The sequence below is a fragment of the Bos indicus x Bos taurus genome, chromosome 19 (genome assembly GCF_003369695.1).
Source record: "Bos indicus x Bos taurus breed Angus x Brahman F1 hybrid chromosome 19, Bos_hybrid_MaternalHap_v2.0, whole genome shotgun sequence".
Classification (NCBI taxonomy): Eukaryota; Metazoa; Chordata; class Mammalia; order Artiodactyla; family Bovidae; genus Bos; species Bos indicus x Bos taurus.
Window position 1 is genome coordinate 25,240,354 of NC_040094.1, and position 19,142 is coordinate 25,259,495.

Here is a 19,142-nt window from a genome sequence, read left to right on the forward strand (position 1 = left end):
CTTTGGAAGGCCCCCACGGTAAGGTGCATCCTCTTTCCAACAGCAAGAACCCACCTGGCAATCATGTGCATGAGCCACCTTGGAAATGAATCCTCCTAAGAAACCCAAGCCAGAGCTGCCCAACCAAGCCACTTCATAAATCTTGGCCTGCTGAAACTGTGAGATGCTTGTTGTTTAAAGCCACTGATCTGGTGGGCAATTGGTTATGCAACAATAGATAACTAATACATGTTTAAGGCTTTATAATATTTGATAAAACTATCTTCTACTATTCTTTTTCAGAGTATTCCTGACTAGTCTCATTTTCTTATATACATAACTTTTATTATTCATTTGGCTAATATGTGTGTGTTTGGTTTTGTATACAGAAAGAAAGAAATTACATGTTACAAATTAATCTTAGAAAAATCAACATCTTTGTCTTTCTATCCAAGAAAATGATGTTATTTTTCCATTTGTCAAAGTCTTTTGTGTCCCTCATTAGAAGGTATTCTAAAGTTTTGTTCATATTTTTCCACATTTATTACTTAGTATTGGTTAGTCTTAGATATTTTTTAAATGGTATCATTATCCAGTTTACACTCTAATAATGGTTCAGATCATATACATAACATCTACTAATGATTTCTGCATATTAAGTTTTCTATTCCGGTGCCTTACCAAATTATGTCATTTTATAGTAGTTCCTTAGTTGATTTTCTTAGGTTTTCCATATATACAATAGTATCATCTACCAATAGCAACATTTATTATTTCTCTTTTATTTCCCAATTATTTCTCTTTTATCTAACCATATTCTATGGGTCCCAGAATATAAATCCCATAAATTCAGAGACTTTTGTTACTTTGTTAACTGCTTTGTTACAAACAAGGACATGAAATAGTGCTTGGCATAAAGTATTTGCCCACTAAATATTTGAATTAAATGAACTGCATAGTCTAGCAACTCCAGTATAATGCTCAGTAACAGTACTGACAGTGGGCACCTGGTCTTGTTCTTAACTTCAGTGGGAATGTCTGACTCAAATGTATTATTTTCTCATATTGTTAGTATCTACCTATTCCTATTCTTTTGAGCATTTTTATCTGAAATGGTTTTTTAACTTTAGCAAATCCACCACTTCTGTAAAAACAGTAAAATTATTTTTCAAAAATTCTTCCCACATTTAAAAGGATTTAAATATTTTAATTCAACAAGTGAAACACAAAAACAGTAGCCAAAAAACCATGGAGATGATAATTTAAACAATAACAGAAAAATGCTTAATTTATACTATTTAAACTTCCTTCATCACTACTTAAACTTCATTCATTACACTAGTATAATATCTCATTTCAGCATCTACAATTTTAACAAATGCTTGGAAAGTTTTTTGTTCAGAAGCAGATGCTGGTCTGACAGAAACACATTTAAAAATATTCTTTTTCTGGTCGTAGTTTCCAACACATCTATGAACTCGGCCTCTAATCAGTCTGGGAAGTTCACGATCCTGTTTTTCAAAAAATAAATATCGATAAAGTTAATTATTACTCCGTTTGAATTTAAATTTTTTTAAACTAATAATATGATCAACTAAATACAAATCACTACAAAATACTGTTACTTCCCTTATGTCATTTAGGGCCCCCCTGCTGATGAGACCATAATAGCTAGGCATAAATGGATGCCCTGTTACAGAAGAAAGACCTTCATTTGGGTAGGGCTTCTTACAAGCAAGTGAGCTGCTTCTTCTTAAACAACTGAATAATTCCCAATATATCAGCACATGAATACTCACTTCTATTAGACTGCCAGAGTTCCTCTTTCAGTAGATGGCAGACAAGCTAGTTCAGACCAACTTTCCCACTAAAACCAATTAGAATAGCTGGATGGAATAATTATTTTAAAATATCCTCCCAGACATCAGAGAGATACCAACGGCAGTGAGGAACTGCAGAGACCCTAACTAGGGGGAGGATAGAAGTCCAGAATGGGCCTGATATCTGGGGATACCTTCCCCCTCTGAGGTAACTGCTGATCACAATCAAGGCAGTTTAAGAGTCTAATAAACTGAGCAGAGCTTCTGTGGGTTTATAGGGCTAGGAGAAAAAATGGAGTCCAAGGTTCCCCAAAGAAAAGAGATTCTGGAACCATACCACCCCCACCCCAGGCTTAGGGTTGGGAGATTCAAAAGAGCTATGTCCTAATAGAACTCATAAGCCAGGAAAAGACAAGCCAGCTCCAAAACCTCTCAGTCAAACCACAGAGTATGAGAAGATTTGCGATACACATAATAGACAAAGAACTTGTACTCAGAATAGATTTTTCAAAAACTCCTACAAATCAATAGACAAATAATTTATTAGAAAAAAAATTATAAAAGGCCTGAACAGACTTGTCAGAAGAATGTATCTCACTGGCCAGTAAACAACAAAAGTGCTGAACCTCAATTAGTCACCAGGGAATTAGAGAGAAATGAGATAGCACTAAACTGACCCACTGGAATGGCTAAATTAAAAAAGACTGACAGTACTAAATGTTGATAAGAATGAAGAAAAACTACAACTCTCCTATGCTGATTGAGTTCATAAACTCTTATAACCCTCTAGAAATTTCTTTGGCAACAACTCCATGTAGAACATATACATGCACTACAATTCAGCAATTTTATTTCTAGGTATATACACAATAGAAAGGCATGCATGTGCACACCAAGAATGTTCACAGGGTATTACTCATAATAACAAAAGAAACTGGAAATCACCAAAAGACATCCATGAACAGTAGAATAGAAAATCAAATTGTGCTATATTTGTATCACATAGAAACATAAATAAATGAACTTTAGCTACATGCAACAATATAGCTGAATCTTACAACATTTCACTGAGTGAAAGAGATCAGACATAAAATCAGACATATCATATGATACTATTTATAGAAAGTTCAAAAACAAGCAGAATTAACTTATGATATTAAAAGTCACAATAGTTGTTACTTTAATGCAGAAAACAATGGATTGGAAGAATCAATAGAGTGAAAATGAGTATACTACCCAAAGCAATTTATAGATTCAATGCAATCCCTATCAAGCTACCAACAGTATTCTTCACAGAGCTAGAACAAATAATTTCACAATTTGTATGGAAATACAAAAAACCTCGAGTAGCCAAAGCGATCTTGAGAAAGAAGAATGGAACTGGAGGAATCACCCTACCTGACTTCAGGCTCTACTACAAAGCCACAGTTATCAAGACAGTATGGTACTGGCACAAAGACAGAAATATAGATCAATGGAACAAAATAGAAAGCCCAGAGATAAATCCACGCACATATGGACACCTTATCTTTGACAAAGGAGGCAAGAATATACAATGGATTAAAAACAATCTCTTTAACAAGTGGTGCTGGGAAATCTGGTCAACCACTTGTAAAAGAATGAAACTAGAACACGTTCTAACACCATACACAAAAATAAACTCAAAATGGATTAAAGATCTAAACATAAGACCAGAAACTATAAAACTCCTAGAGGAGAACATAGGCAAAACACTCTCTGACATACATCACAGCAGGATCCTCTATGACCCACCTCCCAGAATATTGGAAATAAAAGCAAAAATAAACAAATGGGACCTAATTAACCTTAAAAGCTTCTGCACATCAAAGGAAACTATCAGCAAGGTGAAAAGGCAGCCTTCAGAATGGGAGAAAATAATAGCAAATGAAGCAACTAACAACTAATCTCAAAAATATACAAGCAACTCCTACAGCTCAACTCCAGAAAAATAAATGACCCAATCAAAAAATGGGCCAAAGAACTAAATAGACATTTCTCCAAAGAAGACATACAGATGGCTAACAAACACATGAAAAGATGCTCAACATCACTCATTATCAGAGAAATGCAAATCAAGACCACTATGAGGTACCATTTCACACCAGTCAGAATGACTGCGATCCAAAAGTCTACAAATAATAAATGTTGGAGAGGGTGTGGAGAAAAGGGAACCCTCTTACACTGTTGGTGGGAATGCAAACTAGTACAGCCACTATGGAGAACAGTGTGGAGATTCCTTAAAAAACTGGAAACAGAACTGCCTTATGATCCAGCAATCCTACTGCTGGGCATACACACTGAGGAAACCAGAAGGGAAAGAGACACGTGTACCCCAATGTTCATCGCAGCACTGTTTATAATAGCCAGGACATGGAAGCAACCTAGATGTCCATCAGCAGATGAATGGATAACAAAGCTATGGTACATATACACAATGGAGTATTACTCAGCCATTAAAAAGAATTCATTTGAATCAGTTCTAATGAGGTGGATAAAACTGGAGCCTATTATACAGAGTGAAGTAAGCCAGAAGGAAAAACACCAATACAGTATACTAACACATATATATGGAATTTAGAAAGATGGTAACAATAACCCTGTGTACGAGACAGCAAAAGAGACAATGATGTATGGAACAGTCTTATGGACTCTGTGGGAGAGGGAGAGGGTGGGAAGATTTTGGAGAATGGCATTGAAACATGTAAAATATCATGTATGAAACGAGATGCCAGTCCAGGTTCGATGCACGATACTGGATGCTTGGGGCTGGTGCGCTGGGATGACCCAGAGGGATGGTATGGGGAGGGAGGAGGGAGGAGGGTTCAGGATGGGGAGCACATGTATACCTGTGATGGATTCATTTTGATATTTGGCAAAACTAATACAATTATGTAAAGTTTAAAAATAAAATAAAATTTAAAAAAAAAAGAAAACAGAGGTAGTGAATGAGAACAGGCACAAGGAAACAGGGTGAAAGCAATGTTCTATTTCTTAACTTTGGTTATGTTCACTTCTGTGCTAACTTGATAGAATTGTACAGCTTTTCTGTATATGATATGCTTTAACAAAAATCTTTTTAGACTAGAGAAAAATAATGAGCATCAAAGATATTCTAAAAATAACATTCAATTACTATTTCTTGTCATCTGCTATGTGTTAGATGCTATGCATTCATATATTCTATAACCTAATATCCAAAACAACTTTTCTTTTTTTTTTTTTTTCCCACTGATGTGCGGCTACAAACCATTCTTAGTGCCCACGGTTCTGAGCACTGAGCGTAGAAATAGCCGCTTCCTCTCTGCCCCAACGGCACAGGCGCAGCAGGGCGGCCACACCTGTGGTGCCGGCAAATCCGGCATCTGCAGGGCAGTCAAAACAACTTTTCAAAGTGGGAATTAGTCTCAATTTACTGATTAGAAAACTGATGCACAGGAAGTGTAACCAACTCACTCAAGGTCATAAAGCTAGTGAATGGTGGGGTACAAACTGGAATCCAAGTGAGATTTCAGAATTAAGCTCAATTTCAGATCTAATACCAAACTCTTTTACAAAGTATGTAAGTCGTATAAGGTTTCCATTCTCCTTTGTTACCAAGCCTCTTCCCTACATCCCAGCCCACTGTTTCTGTCTTCCCCCAGAACGACTACCCTTAACTTACCCTGTCACTTACTAACCATACACCCTGGTAATTGTAAACTGTTTGCAGTTTCCTGAACAATCTAGGCTTTGTCAGTGCTTCATGTCTTTACAGGAGCTGCTCCCTCAGTTTAGAATGCATTCCTCTCACTTCTTCCCCTACTTTCCAACACTTTGGCTTAATTTATTAGACCTTATATATCTAAGGTCAAATAGGTTACTACATTCTTCAAAAAGCTTTTGCTGATCTCACCTATCCTCCCTATCTAGTTCTATAGAACCATGCACACATCTCTGTCATACCACTTATTATGTAAGTGTAATATTTATGTGTCTGTCTCTCCACCTGAGATTATAAACTCTGAGAGAAAGGGCCATTTACCACTTATATTCCACTTTGCACCCCTGCATCTAGCATAGCCCCTATAACATAGTAAGCTCTCTGTATCAGTTGAGCAAATAAGCAATTTTAACATCAGAATTGAACCAAACAAAATGTCAAAAGCACTACTAGTTAACAGAATTTCTACTACAGTGAAATTATAGCCTGCATTTCTAAGTTTTGTTGGCATAGGCTTTGCAAAGAATACTTAAAACAAATACTCACTATTTCATAAAATACACATGGCAGAGTATGTTTCCCATCTCTCATAAGAAAAGTCTTTGAACAGTATGGGCCAGGTCTAACAGCTGAGTCGAGAACAGCTAAGCAACATTGAAATAGAGGGGGAAAAAATTAGTGCTGGTAAAACACAAATAAAATTTAACAAAGAGAAGTTGATATTTAACCATTCCCATACCAATCTCTCATAGTTTTATTTATACAATAATAAGAAAACATTTTAAAAGGGAAAGATATTCTGAAACCATTTTATTCTAAGGAAAACAAAATTTCTGACTCTCTCCAAGTCGGGAACTGACTATATAACAAAAATATAACTGACAATAATTGGCCATCTGAAATTTTCTCCTTTATTGTTTCTGTGTGTTTTTATATTTCTAGTTTTTTGGCCACGCTGTGTAGCATGCGGGATCCTAGTTTCTTGACCAGGGATCAAACCTGTGCCCATACAGCGGAAGAACGGTGTCTTAACCACTGGACCACCAGGAAATCCCTGAAGTTTTGTCAATGTGTTTGATGCAGTGGATACATCCTCAGACTAATCTACTACATACTACATAACACACATACAGTGTTGTAGCCTGCCAGGCTCTTCTGTCCATAGAATTCTCCAGGCAAGAATACTGGAGTGGATTGCCATTTCCCTCTCCGGGGGATATTTCCGATCCAAGGATTGAACCCAGGTCTCCTGCACTGCAGGCAGATTCTTTACTGTCTGAGTCACCAGGGAAGTCCACATATTAAATACACACATATAATACATAAACATCATGATTTAATGAAGAAAAAACACTGAATTAGAATCAGAAGTCATGCAATTGAGTCTCAGCTCTTCAACTTACTAAACTGAAAAAACCTAAACCTCTTTCAAATTTGTTTCATTTATAAAATTCAAATGATAATTCAAGCTTAATCTTAAGAGTGAGTGAGTGAAGTCGCTCAGTCATGTCCGACTCTTTGCAACCCCATGGACTGTAGCCCACCAGGCTCCTCCATCCATGGGATTCTCCAGGCAAGAGTACTGGAGTGGGCTGCCATTTCCTAGTCTCTATCAAGTGAGACCACTATTCATTTCTTTAATAGCCATCTATTGGGTACTGATAGTAAACACTTGTTGTTTTGAGGTCAATCTCCACTTCCCCTAGTAATACCCAGATTTTCCTTTAGGAAATTTCCCCTATGCCATTCTTAGCTATATGATTTGGATTAGATGTGTCCCCACCTCCAGACCCAGGAGTGACCTGAGACTAATGTAAGCCAGTCTGGGTATCCCCTTCCCCAGCTACAGAGTTCAGAGTGACAGTGAGAGTCTTGCTGCCCAGTCAGAAACGTTGATATGCAAAGGGTCATTTGCTAGTTTCTGGAAAAGAGCAACCAGAAGAAACTATCAAAGAATGTGACGATGTGGTGTAAAGAAGAATGTATGGTATAGAGAACTTTGATAATCCTCTTAATATCATAAGGGAAGAGTCAGAAGCTGCTGGAAAGACCATAACTGGAGCCTCAGAATGAAGCTAACACTGTGACAGGACAGAAAGATGGTTAAATCTCAAAAACATAATGCCAGATGAAAATGTAAACTCTACAGTTTAAAACACACAAAAACAGTAAATAAATACATATAAATTTATGAAATCAGATGTACAGAGCAAAATTATAAAAGCATGGAAAGGCAAGATACCATAGTGACTGTATCTAGAGAAGAATAAAAACAGATGGGGTGTTCAAACATATCTATAAGATAAGATATGTGGATATTTATTATAGTCTCTGTACTTTTCTGTATGCTTAAAATATTTCATAATTTAAATTAAATTGAATATTTTATTTAAACTATGGAAAGAAATGTTTTGAATCTCTACTTGTTGTTTATCTCTTTATTCTAAGTAAAATTAAATTCCAGAAACATTCTATAAAACTCTCCTCCCTTTTGAATATTAATTCAGAAAACCGTAGGGATAAGTTAATTGTTGGGTGTTTACTCATATCAATCAAGGATTCTTCGCAAATGTTCTTTTAGGATATGTAATTTATAATTTAACTTACACAGAAATTGCTACTGGATTTAGGGTAATACAGTAGAAAGAATACTTTGAGAATAAGGAGACTTGGTCCCTACATTTATTTTTGCTGCTAACTTAGTAATTTTTAGTCAAGTCTATTTTAATTATTTGCCTCATTTCCTCACCTACTTCAAGGGTTGAGCTAGATTACTTGTAAGACTCTTTCCAGTTTTAACATTACAAATTAGAATAATACTAGCATGAATAACCAAGTTCATCTTAAGTCACACAAATCAATGAAGACACCAGAACTGAAGAAAATCCTAAAAAACCATCATCTCCTTTTGTAAAGTTTTATTTTTCTTTAAGAACCCCTAGGTATTCCTAGTAATCATTCAAAATGATTGTCCAAATGATATAACTGAAGTATTTTTGAAGTAGTACACCTACCTAATATTTCAAAAAGAAGTACAGTTTTCTGTACATGTTCACGCCAGTACTTCATGCTTTCAATAACTGCAGATATAATTCTTAAAGAATTATCTTTTTCCCTAAGCTTTAACTGATACGATGAGGCTTCCTTCTGAAAAAAACACAGCAGTAGAAAAACCCGTCATTTTTTTCATCATATTCATTCACTTTCTATGTAAAGATTCTAGGTCCATATAACAGGCAAAAGTGCAAAATATGTTAATATACTATGTAAAATATGTAAAAAAGAACTACTGAAGATTTTAGTACAGTTACTCCCCTAAATTAAAAGCATCATTAGTACTTTATAAAGGAGAAGAAACTAGAATACATTTGGAGATACTTAAGAAGATTTTTTCTTTTTACCTCTTATTTTACATGAGCATTCATTTACTCATTCGTTTGTTGATTCTTTAAATATTTTTAAAGTATCTTGTGCCAATTCTGTGACAAACACAGGTAAGTCAAATACAATTTCTCTCCCTAACGTGCTCACACTGAGGGAATCCAGACACGTTTATTCATTCATTCCAAAAGCAATTATTGGCACCTACCATGTGCCAGACATAGCTAATGAGGAAACAATACTGAAGATAGACAACCTATCTACCTTCACAGATTTTACAGTCTAATAGGGGATTCAGAAGATTAATAAGGATATAATAGAATGTCAGAAATTGATATATTCTGTGCATTTTTAAAAAACAGGATAAAAGGATAACAAGAGACAGGGATTATTATTTTAAACAGGCTGTTGACAGAGGAATAAGGGAATAGTGAGTGTAAAGGCCTTGAGATAGGAATGTTTTGGCATTTTAAAAAATCAATTAAGAGCAGGATGGCCAAGATTGTGGAATAGGAAGACCCTGAGCTCACATCCTCTCATGGGCACAACAAAATTACATTTATTTATAGAGCAGCCATTCACAACCTTTAAGAAAATATACTGGATAAAAACATCATCTCCTCCAGTAGAACTGGCTATTTGTGCTAATCCAGTAATGTATGACATGGGAGTGATTTCAAATGCTCTTATCTCTGTAACTTTCTAAATATTTATCTCACATTTTTTAATTGAAATACAAAAATGCAAGTAATATTGACAAGTTTACCTTGAGGGTGTTTACTTCTTGAAAACCATCCAACATTTTTTTCTTAAATTGATTTTGTTGAAAATTGGGCTTAAATGCCTGCAATGTGCTGTTTTTGTCTAGACTTCTCATTGTGGAGCCAGGTATTTCTGATGACTTTGTTTGTCTGAGTGCTTCACTTTCTCTTTGGTTAGGTAAGTTAGTAGATTCAGATACTCTTAATTGTTTCTGCTGTTGAGCTCCCAAATTAATTGGACCTGAATTTATTCCATTATTTGTCATTAGATTTCTTCTTTTGCACTGAGGCCTAAAATCATTTTTATCCCAAGTTTTTAAACTGGTATTTGTGTTGCCATCTCTGTAGCTGTAATAGTATTTTTAAAAATTGGTATCAGTTTTGTTTCTATATACTTTTTCTTAACTAAAAGAAAATTATTATTTAATTTGCATTTATATGGTAATTTGTACTACTTTGTAACTACTTTGCAACTACTGACCAGTTAGATATTCTAAACACATCATCACAGCAACCCTAAAATATATTAAGCCTCTCTTTTCAGGTGAGCAAACAGAATCTTAAGGAGGAAGTAATTTGCCAAAGTCACATAGCAAGTTACTGACAATCCAAAACCCAGAGAACCCAACTCAAAGTCAAGTGCCAAAGAATTTATTTTTAAACTATACAAGAATATGTAAGTAGAAAGATTTTTTTTCAGTGCAGTAAGATTTTGAGTATGTTTGCTTCCTTTTTTGTACATTTATTTTTAAATTTTCTACAAAATAAATTTTTCAAAAGTTAAACTATGGCTTGTCAGTGATTTTAAATCACAAAGAAAATAGACATAGGCAGGGTGGATTGCCGTCTGATTAGAAATTTTGTACTTTTACTTAATAGCTTAGAAGTCTTACGAATTTATTTCAGCATTTTACTAGCTACATTAACTTAAGTGAGTTGTACCTGCCAATCAGAACGTGATGCTAATGAGGCTAAAATTAAAAGTATAATTTCAGAGCAGGCTAGGTAAAAGTTCCACAGGGAAAAAACTAACCTAAGTCACAAATATCTATTTCTGAGTAATTTTCCTAAAAATAGCACAAGTACTACAAGAGGGCAAACAATGCAACCCAACCTTGTTAAGGAAAATAATCCAAAACGATTTCAGTAGTTACCACTTAACCAAGAATACTAAAGTCCAATCTGAAAAACAATCCATGTCCTTTTTCTATCTATTCATTTTTTCACATTATTTAGACATTAAACTTGGATACCTTTGACAAGGGCCCTCACCATCTTAACAGATGCTTATGCATTTCATGCTCCATCTTTCTTTCTTAATTCCATCCTATTTACCTTGAAGCTGACTATCTTACTAGGGTAAGATTGAGCATTCTATTTGGTTCTCAATTTCTAAATATATCCAACATTTAGATACAGTTAGTCTTGACTCTTTACCTATTGTCAATTAGACATTAATGACAAAATCATAAATTCATGGTGATAAATATTTAAAGAAATTTCATTATAACATGAAGTATTCTTTGGAAATATAATCAATGCCAAATTTGCCTATTTTTAAAGTTTTATATGGCATGTTCTCTTCTTTCATAAAACATAGCTAGTATCACTATAGTTAGTTATTAAGTATAGAAATTTCCTAAATGTCAATTCTGTTTAAGAAAGGAAGAAAAGATAGAGGAGGAGAGAAGGGAGTAAAGGAGGAGATGGGATGGAGAAGAAGAAACAGAATAAGAAAAATCTTAAGTAGACTCACCTCCAATCACTCTTGCTGCTCCCAGCATTTGATTGAATAGGTTTAGATAGAGAATCTTGACTTCTCAGGGAATTAGAAACTGAATGTGGTATTTGCCTTTCAAGGAAATATATCTTATTAACTACTAATAATTTGTTCCCCAATTGAGAAATATAAAATATACACAGAAGACTAACATCAATCAGTAACAGACACATGCATTTATTGGTACACATTTTTTTCACATACCCCATGTTCACTGTTTTTGTTAAAGGAGGCAACTCCGGATTCACAGCTTCCCAGGCCCAATCTCAAAAGATATAAGTAACACAGGTAAGGGTAAGTTAGGTAGTGTTTGGGGGAAATAATTGTTTCATATTTAATTAGTATGTGGGGGAGGCAACCGAAAGCCTGAAGGAGAAAAAAACTTGAATATGTGGACATGTTCTTTAAAAGTACTTTGTTGTGGAATTAGTCACAGTGTGTCTTACTAATTTTTTTAGATATCTCCCTTTCCCACTGTATTCCAAGCAAGGTATTTAATTTGTATATCTTCCACAGTCAATCCTAGTAAAGTATCTTACACTTTGTAACATAAATTTCAGTGTAATCAGTGTTTCTTAATCCCAACCCAACAGCAAGAAATACATCAAAACCCAGAAAATATACACACATAGCATGTGTGTGTGTGTGTATGTGAGTGCCTGTGTGTATTTGAGAGAGAATATAGCAAATTTACCATCTATTCTTTTTCTTACTTATTATGTATATACACCCTGACATTTTCCATTTTACTCTATTCCATTCTATTTATTTTTTTTAAAGATTGGTTATTTCCTAAACTACTAATGGATCAAGAAGAAAAATTGAAAAACATTGATCTAGTCCTCTCTCTTACCCATGATAAGATATTTTGTTGCATCTCTGACAGATAGTAATCCTGGTCAGAGCTTGAAAAGTTCAGTACTTCAGGATTATGTACATTTACCTATGGAGCAACTCAAATGGTTATTTTTCAAGATCATCTGTCATTCATGCTACTTATAAAATATTTTAAATAGAGGAGAATTTTTTTAAATAGCAGCAGATTACCAGATAAATGCCCACTTTCACATATCCACAAGAATTTTTTAACCTTTTATCTATAAAAATGAGAATAATATGAAATTCATACTTTCAATTCCTCAAATGTGGAAGAAAACAAAATAACTATAGATTTAAAATTAGACTAAGGTCTACTGTTGCACACTGGATGAAATTAATAAGTACTGACATATATATATTAAAGGATTTTTAAATTCTAGTTGCAGAAAATCCTGTTAAAGCATTTTAAATGTGCTGCCGCAAAATGTAAATGTATATAACCAGCAGGTACCAAGTATATTTCAGAATATCTGACTGTCCATGCCTTCTTCCAAACAGAAGTAAAAAGTAAGTAAACATTAAGATCTCCCAGGACAAACCACCACAGCTAATTATTTCAGAGATGAGAGGCCTAACCATAAGGTTAAATTAAAGAATGAAACTAGAACACTCTAACACCATACACAAAAATAAACTCAAAATGGATTAAAGATCTAAATGTAAGACCAGAAACTATAAAACTCCTAGAGGAAAACATAGGCAAAACACTCTCTGACATAAGTCACAGCAAGATCCTCTATGATCCACCTCCCAGAGTAATAGAAATAAAAGCAAAAATAAACAAATGGGATCTGCTGCTGCTAAGTCGCTTCAGTCATGTCCGACTCTGTGCGACCCCAGAGATGACAGCCCACCAGGCTCCCCCGTCCCTGGGATTCTCCAGGCAAGAACACTGGAGTGGGTTGCCATTTCCTTCTCCAATGCATGAAAGTGAAAAGTGAAAGTGAAAGTGAAGTCGTGTCCGACTCTTAGCCACCCCATGGACTGCAGCCTACCAGGCTCCTCCGTCCATGGGATTTTCCAGGCAAGAGTACTGGAGTGGGGTGCCACTGCCTTCTCCAAAATGGGATCTAATTAAACTTAAAAGCTTTTGCACAATGAACTATAAGCAAGGTGAAAAGACAGCCTTCAGAATGGGAGAAAACAATAGCAAATGAAGCAACTGACAAAGAATTAATCTCAAAAATATACAAGCAGCTCCTGCAGCTCAATTACAGAAAAATAAACGACCAATCAAAAAATGGGCCAAAGAACTAAACAGACATTTCTCCAAAGAAGACATACAGATGGCTAACAAACACATGAAAAAATGCTCAACATCACTCATTATCGGAGAAATGCAAATCATAACCACAATGAGGTACCATCTCATGCTGGTCAGAATGGCTGCTATCCAAAAGTCTACAAACAATAAATGCTGGAGAGGGTGTGGAGAAAAGGGAACCCTCTTACACTGTTGGTAGGAATGCAAACTAGTACAACCACTAAGGAGAACAGTGTGAAGATTCCTTAAAAAACTGGAAACAGAACTGCCATATGACCCAGCAATCCCACTGCTGGTCATACACACTGAGGAAACCAGAAATGAAAGAGACTCGTGTAGCTCAATGTTCATTGCAGCACTGTTTACAACAGCCAGGACATGGAAGCAACCTAGATGTCCGTTGGCAGATGAATGGATAAGAAAGCTGTGGTACATATACACAATGGAATATTACTTGGCTATCAAAAAGAATGCATTTGAATCAGTTCTAATAAGGTGGATGAAACTGGACCCTATTATACAGAGTGAAGTCAGAAAGAAAAACACCAACACAGTATATTAACACATATATATGGAATCTAGAAAGATGGTAACAATGAACCTATATGCGAGACAGCTAAAGAGACACAGATGTAAATAACAGACTTTTGGACTATGTGGGAGGTGGGGGTGGGATGATTTGAGAGAATAGCATTGAAACATGTATACTACCATATGTGAAATAGATCACCAGTCCAGGTTTGATGCATGACACAGGGTGCTCAGGGCTGGTGCACTGGATGACCCTGAGGGATGGGATGGGGAGGGAGGTGGGAGGGGGGTTCAGGATGGGGAACACATGTACGTGGCTGATTCATGTCAATGTATGGCAAAAACCACTACAATATTGTAAAGTAATTAGCCTCCAATTAAAATTAATTTTAAAAAAATGATTTCAGTGACCTTTTAAAAACATGAGTTGAAGCAAGGCTCACAGTCTCTAGAATTTGAATCAAGAGAAACAGAGGGCAGCCAACCATGGGCTCTGAGAACTAGAACTAAAAGGCTATGTTAACACCCAGAAAAGGCAACTTAGTTCACATACCAGTGGACACTAAAAGGAAGCCAGTTGGATGAAACAGTGAAAAGTCAACAAATGAAACAAAGCAAAAATTACGTAAGAAGAGAAAAAAAGACTAGGGTCAAGCACAAGAAATTCCTTGGCTTCTACCTTCTTAAGTTCTATTTTCTTCCATTTTTCCTGTGTTCCCATTCATATCCTTATTCCTGAAGCAACTTGAGTTTCTCCATTCTTTACCACCAAATGTTTAAGTCATAATATCTGTATGTGTTTTGTAATAGGAAAAAAAAACTCTTTCCAGTATAAGTTACTACTTCACTAGAACAAAGGCTCCAGATTTAAGATACCCCATTTAAATGCTAAGTCACCCTTGTAAACAAGGAAACTCTAACTGTTGTGCTGGAATGCTCAGAAAGAGCCAAGTAATCCCTATAACTGGATAGTGGAAAGAAGAAAAAAATACACTTTCTTTCTGTTTCCATTATAATACAGTAGAAATTGCCATTTTCTATAATCCTCTTATTTACTGAGAATTTTCACTTTATTTTCTTACCTGATGGTAGAGGAGGGAAATCATAATTGTCAGAAGCATTACTGATACCTGGATCATTTGTACATGGATTGGATGTTAATGGCTGTCTATTCCTCTTTTTCTGATTGAATAATGGTACAGGCAAACAGCCTAAATTCAAAGTACCAAAAAATTAGTACACAATAGGCAAACAATCAGACCTAGTTATAGAATAATTATTAGTATATAATAGTATACTATTTGAATTTGTCTATTTCTATATGTTACTTTTATATTCATTACAGATATATTTATATAGATTTGGATTTCTTTTTATACTCTTTTAAAGATCCAAAATAGCCTTATCTGTCTCTCTAAAAAATCCCTTCTTGTTCTATGTTACCATCACCTTAATTCCTCTTATTTGGCAGTAATTCGCATCTCCTTCCTCATCCCCCAACCCTTTCCAAACCCACTTTTTGCTGTTTACTTCTCTCCTGTGCTTGCTTATCATCATATCAACTGGAAGGAACCCTTTGAGTACAATAGAGGTAAAGGAGAACCAAAATTTGACCTATGCTTTCCAAAATCCTAATCACTCTCTGACTATAGTAGCAGACCCTTTAAGGCCATGGTTCTTTCACTTTAGTTTGACTAAGATTTATCTGTAATTATGCTTAGCATGCCAGTTCCTAGACCCCACTCTCATAAATTTTATTTCAGTAGATTTGCTTTGGAAGTCAAAACTCTGCAATTTCACCAAGAACTCCAGGGGTCTGTAATATATATTTTCTATGGATCATTCTTGAGAATGACTTAGAGTGATGGTAATATACACAATCTCCCTGGCACATAAATATTTCAAATAAGCACAAAACAAATCAATCACACAGGGTTTTAAAGAGCAAATCCAAGAAAAAATCCAGAGCAAATCCAGGAAAGAGAAAATCCAAGAGCAAATCCAGAAACACCTGATTTTACTTACACCTAAGCCAATAAGTGTTTTGTCTTAAGTTATTTCCTTCGACCTAAAAAGAGGCTAGACTATATGTTCATTATTTTTAAAAGTTCCTTCCAAAGTGTTCTATCTATATGTTATACAAACTATATATATATATATATATATATATACACACACACACAAAGTTGTATCTATATAGGCTATATATATATACACAATGTATATACGCTACATACAAACTACAGAAATTTTAAAAATAAAAGTCAGTCAATACCTGCTGTACTTCGAGTTGAATTTTCATTTAGGTTTCTCTTCATTTCTTTCAATATCAAAGTCTCTAATTTTTATTCTCCAGCACTCCAACCTTAAAACATGAAGTTGTCTGACAAAACCTTCAAAGAAAGAAGGTTTTAGTCAGATACCTCATATTGTATCAACAACAAAATTAAGTGCTCAGCCTAGTAATTACTGAAATTATGGTTTAAAGCTATGACTTCAAACCTGATAAACAATCTACAGAGTCTTTCCCTTTCCAGGTAAGAATTTAAAACATGACACATTTTTTCAAATTAGTTTTGAAGTTAAAACTAGGGTGGCTATAATCTTGTTTCCTAAACATATGTGAATTTTCACAGAGTCTACGTAATTTACTTCAGAATCAAGGACCCAACGTGAGAACAATTCTGAATGAGATGTACATAGAGGAAAATGGACCACAATATTGGCAAACATGCTTACAAGGCCAGGGAGGAAACATACACAACTGAACTAGCCATGTGAGAATGTGTTGTCTCACTTTAAAACACCATGCAGATCATGTGCTTTAGTCATTAGTTTGAGATCTCTGGATTATACAATATCAAAGACTAAGGCTTCACTTAATATCCAGAATAATTGTAATGATAAGTTTCAACTCTGTTTCTGTAATTCCAAGTCAAACAAGGTCTGTTTTTTACCTTTTACCACAGGATTTCTTTTGTAATTTTTTCCATGTCCAGCCTCATATATTTCAATCTCACTTTAATACACACCTATTTTGTGAAAAATTAAGATTTAAACCTAAGTAAGATCACTTCCACTCGCAAGGACCACCCCATGAGACAGAGAGACATGAACACTACTGAGAAATAATGCAAATCATACTGGGGTAAATAGCATCAATTATCATTTTTAGAAATAAAATTTGTGAAACATGAGGTTAGGGACTGCCTCGGCTTTGTTTCCACAGCTTAGCCTTGAACCTGGATATAGCAGGCCCTTTAGAGAATATTCCTGACGCCATTCTAGGAAACAAAATAGAAGTTAAGCGACCTTTTCCTAGCCCAGAAATACCAACGCAACACACCTGAAAACTAAAAGGGGCAGCAAGGACTATTACGGTTACTGAGACTTAGGCAAACAAAAGCGCCACATCCTCCCGTAGACTACCGGCCCCGGGGGCAGAAGACCCTGAGGGATTCTCTACCCCTGCTTACAACAGGACCCTAATTATATTCTGGCAGGTGGTGACATAGATGGGCAGAAAGTTTGCTCAATGCGCAAACACCCAAGTACACACCCGCCCCAAAAACCGCTGCCTCAGATCGAGGCCATCGGGCCTACTCGGGCGCCTCGTGGAGAAGAACACAAAGCTCCAGTCAGGGCTCATGTTCTCTTCCAACAATCTCTCCTGACTCGGGAGGGGGTCTGTTTGGTAACTAGGGCTTTCTCTGCTTGGCCTTACTGCCAACACGACGCGTAACTTAAACCTTCAGGTTCCTGGCCTCCGTCAACCGTCGCCCAGCCTCCAGTCAACAACCAGCAGCCTCCCTTCCGCCTCCAAAAAGCCTCGGAACTCGCTCTGTGCGCATGCGCACTTCGCCACGCCCCCTTCGGCGCAGGCGCAGAAGCTATCAGCTGGTTGCGCGGTAACGTGGCGTCATCACGTCGGTGGACAAGGAGGGAAAAACACGAGCAAGGAAACATGAACGCGCCCCTCCTTGCGTTCTCATACTGTGGGGTACACGGCATAGGGAAGGCTCTGCCTCTTTAGATTTTCACCCATAGAGGGACAAGCCTTTTCTAGTTGCCTGTGGTGTTCAGCCAGTCTTCACCCCAGCTTCGTCTGGAAGTTGGGCCCAGGGCTGGTCACCCAACCCCGTTCCCACACCCCGAGGTCATTTTTTAAGTTCTAGATATCAGTTTGTGAGATGCTGGTGGCTCCCTGAAGTGTGCCTAGAATAGAATAACTCAAGGGCCATAGACCTCAAAGCCGGGTTAGAGGGGTCTTGCTTGGTCTGGCAGAGTTTCAGAGTAAGGTCAAGCAGATGGGACATTAGAATCGCCAGGAGGCTGTGAGAGCTGAGGCCTGGTTTGAAGACAGCCCAGCTCAGGAAGGCAGGGCCAGTGCTGCACAAGCTTGGGAAGGGAAACAGCACATGCCTTAGAGATCCAGGACCCCAGAGAACAAAGGGCAGGTGCAGTGACCCAGGCTCTGGCCCTCAGCTATTGGACTGCCCCTCTCTGGTCCTTTTATCTTGGACAAGTTACCCCCTCTAAACCTACATTTCCTGCCTCAGTAAAATAGTAATGATAGTACTTACTTAATTGCCCTGAAGATATTAAAAGAGAAAATAAATGCACAGTTCTGGCACACAGTAAATGATCAGTAAATGTTAGCCCTTTTTAATAACAGTGGCTGCCATTTATTGAGTACTTACTGGAGACCAGGAATAATAATTCTACTTCTGTCTGGGTTCAAAGACCATGTTTTGCTGTTACCCTGTCTTCTGACCATTTGGATACTAAGGGAGATGAAGGGAAGGAGTGCAGAGGCACCCAGAGATGAAGGGAAGGTTGTTAGTAAAGTCCTAAGAGTATGAGTGAAAGTCACTCAGTCCTGTCCGACTCTTTGAGACCCCGTGGACTGTATATACAGTCCATGGAATTCTCTAGGCCAGAATACTGGAGTGGGTAGCCGTTCCCTTCTCCAGGGGATCTTCCCAACCCAGGGATCGAAACAGGGTCTCCCACGTTGCAGGTGGAT

At 36.6% G+C, this 19,142-nt stretch overlaps 1 protein-coding gene and 1 non-coding gene across 3 annotated transcripts; both read right to left on the minus strand.

Moving 5' to 3' along the window:
- Positions 1 to 1,165: 1,165 nt before the first annotated feature.
- On the minus strand, positions 1,166 to 17,979 carry SPATA22 (spermatogenesis associated 22). Of its 2 annotated transcripts, XM_027519409.1 has the most exons (9): positions 17,866 to 17,979; positions 16,392 to 16,509; positions 15,199 to 15,327; positions 11,647 to 11,707; positions 11,419 to 11,514; positions 9,668 to 10,010; positions 8,535 to 8,667; positions 6,067 to 6,164; positions 1,166 to 1,490 (listed from the first exon to the last, which is right to left on the minus strand). In XM_027519409.1, exons 2-9 carry the CDS (start codon positions 16,432 to 16,434, stop codon positions 1,299 to 1,301), a joined length of 1,095 nt encoding a protein of 364 aa, XP_027375210.1. In that variant the 5' UTR covers positions 16,435 to 16,509; positions 17,866 to 17,979; the 3' UTR covers positions 1,166 to 1,298. The 2 variants fall into 2 exon arrangements, with proteins under 2 accessions (XP_027375210.1, XP_027375211.1); XM_027519410.1 differs by lacking the exons at positions 1,166 to 1,490; positions 6,067 to 6,164; positions 9,668 to 10,010 and having other exon boundaries at positions 8,581 to 8,667; positions 17,866 to 17,932.
- On the minus strand, positions 5,050 to 5,183 carry LOC113878662. Its single transcript, XR_003507083.1, has one exon. It is a non-coding gene; the product is annotated as a small nucleolar RNA SNORA43 (small nucleolar RNA).
- Positions 17,980 to 19,142: the final 1,163 nt, after the last annotated feature.

Coding starts and splice junctions, on each gene's coding strand:
- SPATA22 (XM_027519409.1), bottom strand. CDS start 16,434: ATGAAGAGAAACCTAAATGAAAATTCAACTCGAAGTACAGCAG. Junction 15,328..16,391: donor TTCAACTCGAAGTACAGCAG/GTATTGACTGAC, acceptor CTTTGAATTTAG/GCTGTTTGCCTGTACCATTA. Junction 6,165..8,534: donor ACTTCTTTTTGAAATATTAG/GTAGGTGTACTA, acceptor AATGTTGCTTAG/CTGTTCTCGACTCAGCTGTT.